This window comes from Cibotium barometz, chromosome 27, assembly GCF_041138505.1.
Source record: "Cibotium barometz isolate CiBa-2024 chromosome 27, ASM4113850v1, whole genome shotgun sequence".
Taxonomy (NCBI): Eukaryota; Viridiplantae; Streptophyta; class Polypodiopsida; order Cyatheales; family Cibotiaceae; genus Cibotium; species Cibotium barometz.
The window spans coordinates 8,470,016-8,478,769 of NC_141072.1; the positions used below are offsets into that span (position 1 = coordinate 8,470,016).

At 38.5% G+C, this 8,754-nt stretch overlaps 1 protein-coding gene across 1 annotated transcript in view; it reads right to left on the reverse strand.

Moving 5' to 3' along the window:
• LOC147623040 (uncharacterized) overlaps positions 1-562 on the reverse strand; it is a 2,215-nt gene extending 1,653 nt beyond the window's left edge. Inside the window, exon 1 of the mRNA XM_086821070.1 lies at positions 1-562. This exon is cut by the window's left edge and continues 1,653 nt beyond it. Within this exon, the coding sequence (XP_086677196.1) occupies positions 1-360 (360 nt within the window). The 5' untranslated portion in view covers positions 361-562.
• Positions 563-8,754: the final 8,192 nt, after the last annotated feature.

An 8,754-nucleotide genomic window follows, 5' to 3' on the forward strand; every position in this document is an offset into this window, starting at 1 on the left:
TTTGTTTTTGATATTAGTTGATTTGGCGTTATCCTCTAAACCAGGCTTTAAATTCTCTAGCATGCTACTGACTTCATGCCAGGATTGAGGGCCTGCTTCTGCTTTACTCTCCAAATTGTTGAGTTTGCTGAGGACTTCTTGCACAGACTGAGGACCCAAAGCATCCTTGGTCTCCTCTTCTGGGGCCTTGGGGGGATCGACCTTCAGAATCCCATAGGTGCTTGATGTGAGGGCCACGATATGGAAGTCATCAGCAGAGTGTTGATGATGGGTTGGCATGGATATACCCTTAGATAAGGCCATGCTAGCCTTCTCAGCAGCAAACTCACTCCCCAAAACCTTTGAAGAAGCACAACCCATTTCGTGAGGGATAAAATTAAAACGAAGCTGAGGCAAAGAAGGCGGATTGGGTGGTTTTTGTGGCTAGTAGAGCTCTTGGGTGGGGAATCCTGCTACGAATTGCATGCTCAAGGGAGTAGAAAAGCAGAAAAGCAGTGGTGGAAGAGGTCTTTCAGAAAAGGAGGCTGTAGATAGCAAAAGACTGATTCAAGGAGAGACGATAGCAGGAAACAAGAAGGCGAACAAGCGGTGGGTCCTATGGAGGGCCACGATGGTGTGCTGGAGGCGGTGAAATCGCGTTGTGTGGCGGAGCACGCGTGGTGAGGAAAGAGGGTGGCGGAGAGCCACAGGCTGGCATGTGACCCCACCCTGCGGGTTTGTCTTTGAACGGGGCGGCAAAATCACGTCCAGCGCGCCCAACCAGAATTGGGCGGCCTTCCAAGTGTGGGCGCCCTCACCTGCTTTAAGCTTTTCATGGCTAGCCTTGATGCTGGACCCACCCCCTTGCTTCAAATCCAAGCTTGTGGATACCAACCTTTCTCTTTATTTTCTCTCTCTTTTTCCCCCCTTTTCCTAGTCATTTTGCTGAATTTCAGCACCTCCTCCCTTTGCCACGTGCTCCACATTGGTGCAATCATGATGATACCATCATCTCTCTATAAACTCTCTCTTTGTTTCTACTAGCTATCTTCTCTCTCTACAAGCTCTCTTTGTGTTTCTACTAGCTTGGTGGCTCCCAGTCCCCCCCCCCCACCCCCAAAAAACTAAAGAACAAGGAGGATAGCCACGAGTGCTTCTTAGTGCAAAATTGAGAATCTTGTAGAGGTAAAACTTGCATGTACCTAGAAACTTCAAAGTTCATATGTATTCGGTTTTTGCAAACCATTTGGCATGTAACTTACTCTTTCCTTTTCATGCATCATCTTAAACCTTATCTCTCTCTACTTTCTTTGTGTTTCTACTAGCTAGGTGGCTTTATGCCCCCCCCCCCCTCCTCCTCATCTACGACACTAAAAAAAAACTATAGGATAGGCACAAGTGCTTGTTGGTGCAAAATTGAGAATAAGTACTAAGTTGCATGTTGTTAGGTTGCCTAGAAACTTCAAATGAATTTCTTTTTTGCAACTTTCTTGCAAACTACTTGACCTCAAAAAAAAATTGATATACTACTTGCATTTGATAAGCTCTATTGTGATCGTTTCACTTCATGAATTGTGTGATCATGATGTCAAGCCAAATCTTCTCTCTTTATCGATTATCTTTCTCTTTCTACTAGCTAAGAACATGATAGCTTCAAGTGCTTGTTGGTGCAAAAATGAGAATCCTATGTGAGGGCTATAACTTGCATGTTGTCAAGTGACCTAGATTGACATGTAACTTTCATCTCATACTTTTTACTTCTCTTTCTTTTTCATGAATTGCATGATCGTAACTCTTCTCTCTCTAGAGGCTCTCTTTGTGTTTCTACTATCTAGGTGGCTCCCATTTCCCCTCACCAAAGAACAATTATAGGTTGGTCACAAAGTGCTTGGTAGTGCAAAGTGCTTGTTAGTCACAAAGTGCTTGGTAGTGCAAAGTGCTTGTTAGTCACAAAGTGTTTGTTAGTGCAAAATTGAGAATCCTATGTGAAGGATTAGGTTACCTTAGAAACTTCAAATGTATTTCGTTCTTTCAAACTACTTCAAATACATTTGTTAGGCTACCTAGAAACTTCAAATGTATTTCATTCTTTCAAACAACTTAAATGAACTCTAGCAAGTTGACATGTAACTTGCATCTCATAAGATTTATTAATCTTTCCACTTCATGAGTTGCATGATCATGATGTGAAGCCAAACCTCCAATAAAGAACAACTATAAGATTGCCATGAGTGCTTGTTGGTGCAAAATTGAGAATCCTGTCTAAAGCATATAACTTGCGAGTTAACTAGAAACTTTAAATGTATATTGTTCTTCCAAACCATTTCAAAAGAACTCTAGAAATTTGACATTCTTTTATGTTTTATTACTCTTTTCCTTTCATGAATTGCATGATCATAAATCTTCTTCTCTATACACTCTTTTTACGTTTCTGCTAGCTAGGTGGCTCCTAGTTCCCCTTGCTAAAGAAACAACTATACGATAGTGCTTGTTGGTGCAAAATTAAGCATCCTATGTGAAGGAATTGCATTTACCTAGAAACTTCGAATATATTTTGTTCTTGCAAACTACTTCAAAAGGACTCCTTGTTGGTGTAAAATTGAGAATCCAATGTGAACAATAATAACTTGCATGTTGTTATTTCATTCTTGCAAACTACTTCAAAAGAGCTTGAGAAATTTGACATGTAACTTGCATCTCACAAGGTTTATTGATCTTTCCATATCACGAGTTGCATAATCATAAACTAAGAGCAGCTTCACATCCATTCGACAAACATTGATTTAAAATGATGTGAGGAAAGTATGTGTAGGCATCCACACTGTTCATGCACTACAAACCTTTAGCTTTTACTAGGTTATGGAATACCGGGGAAAATGTTTGCCAATTCTAGCAAGCGTTTTTTACAAAGAGGCGAGCGGTTTCTCTCTCTCTCTCTCTCTCTCTCTCTCTCTCTCTCTCTCTCTCTCTCTCTCTCTCTCTCTCTCTCTCTCTCTCTCTCTCTCTCTCTTCTCACACTCTCTCCTCACATACATCAATGGACAACCCTAGCTTGGCACCCTGCATATGGGCTCAAGCATAAAGGAGAAAGAGTTAAGGAATATTAAACTCTGTTTTTTTTCTCTTAGACTATAAAAGATGGCTTTTGTATTTAGATTGAGTTTCAAAATGAATTTTTATTGGGAGTGTTTTGGAAATAGGTGCCTCACCTTGAAATGCTAAATGAAAATCCAAAATAACCGGTTGAGAAATTCTAAAAAAGGAATTGAGTCTATGTCTATTTTCTTTAATTTTCAACTTCATCAAGAGTGAACAGGAAGTGTGTATGTTCCCTCAAAATTTGTTACACACTACTCCAAATGGTTATGCTGTGTTAATGGCATTAATTTAAAATTCCTTGCACACTACTCTCACAACCATTTCTCTAAAAGGAGAAGAGAACAGCTTGGGATTTGGTAGTACCTATTGGGTTATCATTTATCATTGTGATCACTAGGCCCTAAAGTACCCTATCAACAAGGCTCACATGGCTGGAAGAAATTGGAGATGGTTGTTATTGTTCCAAGAGTTTGATTTTGAGATTAAGTTTTAGCCTGATAAGAATCATATGATAGCTGACCATATGTCAAGGGTCTCCAACTTCAGGCAAAGGTGTATGTGATAAACTTTTAGATAGTATATTATTTGTAGTTCATGCCACCCCAAGATGGCATAAAGGTATTGTGATGTTACTTAGCATGGCTAGGTTTCCCCGCACTCTAGATGCCAAAGCTAAGAGGAGGCCCCCCTTGAAGAGCCATCCATATCAGTTGATTACAACAGCTCTACAAGATGGGTAAAGATGAGGCTCTGAGGAGATATGTTAACTCTCATGAGGTACCACTCATTTTGGAAGGTGAAGGTCCTAGAGTTAGACATTTACCATGGCACATCGCGGCTTAGAAGGTCAAGAGAAGCTATGGTGACCCTTAGTATTCTTGGATTGTAAATGCTAGAGTTCAAGTCCCAACCCACCCTCAAGCCACAACCATTAATCTTTACATATAACCTCATATGTTGTACACTCCAAGCAATGGAACCGGGCATTACTTAGAGTATTGTGGGCTAGTTACACCATAGATATAAGTCCATGACTCAACATACCCATTTCGCTTGGATTTTGGAATGGAAATAATGATGTCCTTTGAATTTAATACAAGCTCTGGGTCAAGGTGCCCAACAAGGAACAAAGTTTTGGGACCACCTTTGCAACTATAGGCAAGTACAATTGGTATTGGAGGGACCCAACAAGTGGCTCACCTCTCTATGGAGATGAAGGAATGTAGAAGGAAGGCTTGGCATGATAGGCACCTCCACTGACCCCAATTTATGATGGGGGATTTGGCATTGGTGTACATAACTTCAAATATTTAAAGAAGGCATGTAACCTTGTTTACACTTGTTGGTAGGGAGCTCGAGGGGTTCACTTAAAAATATGTAAGTCTACTACGTGTGATTATTAAGATGGGTTTTTTTACCAAGATTTTGAGAAAAAACTATAGAAATCTACTTATATAAGGGGGTTTTAAATAGCATTTTGAAAAAAAAACCCTTAAGTTTATAATGAAAAAGGGGTTATTTTATTAAGTCAAAATTCATAGAAAAGGGTTTTTTTAATACCCTTTGGAATGCACGTTGTATGTAGGTCTTCCTAAAAGTACAACCCCCGAGGTAGGGACCCTTCAAGGTGATGCAATTGATGTACATAACTCCAAATACTTAAAGAAGGCATGTAAGTTTATTTATGCTTGTTGGTAAGGACCCTTCAAGATGGTTGGTGTACATAACTCCAAATACTTAAAGAAGGCATGTAAGCTTGTTTATACTTGTTGGTAAGGACCCTTCAAGCTTGTTTATACTTGTTGGTAAGGACCCTTCAAGGTGGTGCAGTACCTTCCCTTAAGCCCAGTGCAGCTAGAGACTCTCGATGCCCCTAGTGAGAACGGGTCACCAGTCGAGCGCTATCTTTCTCTGAGAGCAGGTCTTAGGAGCATATGGATCGATTTTTATTTTTTTTCTCTTTTTTATTTTTATTTTTTCTTTCTCTTTAAGTTTGATTTGCTTTTATTTTATCAATCTATTTATTTATTTTAAAAAAACCTCACTCTCTCTCCTATACAAAGTGCTCTCAGGGAATAAGAGGTATTATGAGTATCATAGGCCTCAAGCTAGCCTTGTGCTTGAAACCAAGCAAAAATATTAGTGATTGTTTTAAAATTGGTAGGTGTAGAGGGGACGTGAGATGGCATATATAGTTCTATCATCTAATATGATAGAGTTCATGAGCACTCAACACTAGGATTTGAAGTTAAGTATCATTGGATGCAAGTCATAAGTATACATGGTTATATAGTCACTAAGATAAATATCATTTATGAAAGATAGCCATAACTATAGTAGGGTTTGCATCCCTATCTGAATTATTCTACTGAATGAGTCCTACATCCCTCCTTTTTAGATCTTCACAAATTTCTATATCATACTATAGTAGAGAGAGAGTTAGTGATGAAAAGAACAAGGTGAAGGTTTGTGGAGGGGCCCTAGGAATTACCGGCATAGTGGCTAGCTTGAAGCACACTCCACTAGCTGCTTCATCTTCTAATCTAATTCAACGGTCTTTTGCAGCTCTTACTTTTGTGTCAACTAGTGCTCCAACTTTGTAATCCTTGCATCTTTTTCATCTTTCTCAGTAAAAAGTGTTGTGATGTGGCCACTTCTCGTGTTTCTTTGGCTTGAAGTAGATCAACATAGCTTTTGTTGGATATTCATGCTTGTTTGGTTACCTCCTTGAGCTCCATCTGTGCTTTTTGAATGAGTCCATCTTTGGCCTCAGCTTCTACTTTTTCTTCATTAAGGGTATTGATGATATGATGGGTGACTTATTGTCAATTCTATCTATTCTTTACCTTTATGTACCTCACCATGAAGAAAGCGAAGAGCTTGTGCATAAGATGGGTGACTACCTATTGGTGATTGATTATTAAGGGTATCGGTGAGATGGGTAACTACCTATTTTGGTGATTTATTATTGTCAACTCTATCTATTCTCTTTACCTTTCTATACCTCACCATGAAGAGGGTGGAGAATTTGTGCATAAGCTTTGTTGATTCCTCTCGCTCCACTTCTACATTAGGCAAAATTTGGACTCAAAAAGGGAACCTCTAAGAAATGTCATGTCAACTTTTTCTTAAAAAACAGGCAAATCAAATCAAAATTTATCGAAGATTGTAGATTGGGAATTTACTCTTCGAGATCTTTACAATGATATATAGCATGATGGGAAATTTTACAAATTTAAGAAGTTCTCAAGAAGTGCATACTCTAGAATGCACTAATTTAATTGGTGAAAATGGCTAATGGAATGGGCTACAAAGCCAATATGCGATCTCAACTCCTCTTGGTGGTAAGGTGTCTATCAATTAAGATAATATTTTACGTTATAGCCTAGACATCCACAACCATTTGAAAACATCAAAGACTAATGTGCAACCATGAAGCTCATGTCCTTCTCCCATGTGGCGATGGTGCTTTTGTGATGTACCCCCTTCAATTATTTCATCAACTCATCATCACCTAGGTGAGAGTGAGCTTGTACAATGCACACACAATAATGAGATAAGGTACAAAGTACAAGATGTGACCTTTAAAGGTCACTTACGCACCATAAGGGTGTGTTCACATAGGAGGGAAAAAACCCTTTGATATACAAAGGTAAAAAGTGCCCCATGTGGAGAATTATTACTCGTAGTACACATGTCACTACTATAAACTTACAAATACCCCCTGTAGTGATGATGTGAACATGTACATAATAATTGTAGATCAAGCAAAAGCTTTAGTTAGAGCTTTGAACTTTTCTCTGGGTAGAGCTTAAGTGAACAAATGAGGCGCCTCCAGTTCATGAAGTAGATCATGAAATAGAATTGGTTCCTAGAGTCTTCAACCTATAATTAAGCAAGCCTACAAAACGGTTGTTCTAAAAGCCTACAAAACGGTTGTTCTAAAAGCCATTAAACTTAAGAAATAATTAAGATAATTAGTGAACTAAGGATTTATTTAGCTCACTATTTCACCGTGGAGAGTTCTTGTAATCTTTTAGAAGAAAAAGGATGGAACCCTTAAACTATGCATAGATTATCTGGGTTTAAACCAACTTACCATCATGCGATTGTTTTAGTTTTTTGTTGTTTTTTTGTTTTATTTTGGTTTTCAACTTTTTACATATATAAATGTGTTTGGTTTCCCAATCGTGAACCAATCTTACTTCTCTGATGTAAGGCCTTTCAAGAATTATGGCGTATGACACTCTCCTAGAAATCCATCACCACACGAATGTGTGGTGGAAGCTTAGCCCATTTAAAGTCTTATTCTTTGAATCTTGAAGGACACCAAATGGTTCAATTGTGTTCCCATTGATAAATATTCCATGAACTCATCATCAACTAGGAAGGAAGAAAACTCCCCCTTCTTTTCTTGTACCCAATTTAATTACTCCATCCACTCATTGGAGGACTCTACCCGGATGGACTTTATCTTTGAGTGTTCTAATATTGTGTGGGCCACTCAACTCTACTTGTAACAAGACATCATCATCACCTAGGTAGGAATCAAGCTCCCCCTTTCTTTTCTTGTGCTTCTTTGATGGTGTAATTGGAGTTGAGTGGTCTTTTGTACCCGGATGGGCTCTAGCTGGGAATTTCTCTCTAAGTGTTTTGAAATGGTGTGGGCCACGGTGTGGGCCACGCTCAACTCTACTTCCAAGATTTCAAGTGTAGTTGATTCACTACACCTATGTGGTTACAAATTGTAGTTGGCTACCAAGGATCACTAGAATGCATCCAAATGACTAAAATGGTTCTCCTTCCCTTAGGCTACCTATAGATCCTTATCATAATGTTATCAAATGATTGAAAAGAAAAGTTTTTTTCTAATTTCTAAGATTAGTCAGTTTGTTTGTGTGGGTGTCAAAGAGGATATACATGATTACACATAGGTTTGAAAAGCTTCGATGAAAACTTCGTAGAGGTTAGGTAGGGTTTTGAAAGTAGATGTTTGAGAAATAACATAGAATGTTGTTTTGTGATGTAGACATATTGATTGATACATGGTCAATTGAAACCAACTTTGGCAATCGTTTATGGAAAGATTGAAGTGTATATAGACACATTGACTGGTTGATATGACATACACATGGAAATGACAAGTTGTATAGATTGAAAGTTATGTTTGCAGACCTTTTTAATGCTAAGAGCATACTATCTTAATTCAAGTAGAAACTTAAATTAATTGAAATAAATAACCTTTGAAGTTGACGGTCTATGTTCTTAGCTATTTACTCTACCAATGAAGAACATCCAGTCTTACTTAACATCCGATAGTAAGATCAATCAAAGAGTCTTTAAGAAGCTAAAGTAAGGATAAGAGGAAAAAAGGAACAAAAGTCACAAAATCTATCGTAGTCAAGCCAACTTAGCTATTGCCTACCAATGATTGTGATGTGGAACTAATGAATGCTAGAGATGATATTGACTAAGATGGCCTCTCTTCAAAACTTGTGTGCACTTTTCTTTAGTTTAAGCCCCCACAACCTCCCAATCACTCCTGAGATCCCCACAATAAGATCTTACAATCCTTAAGCAAAACTAGCTCCTCGAAAAGTTAAATCTACACCCAAAACTCCAAAACCACATAAGGTGAAAAATCCCAAAGCTAAGATGCATGATGAGAACTTGTAC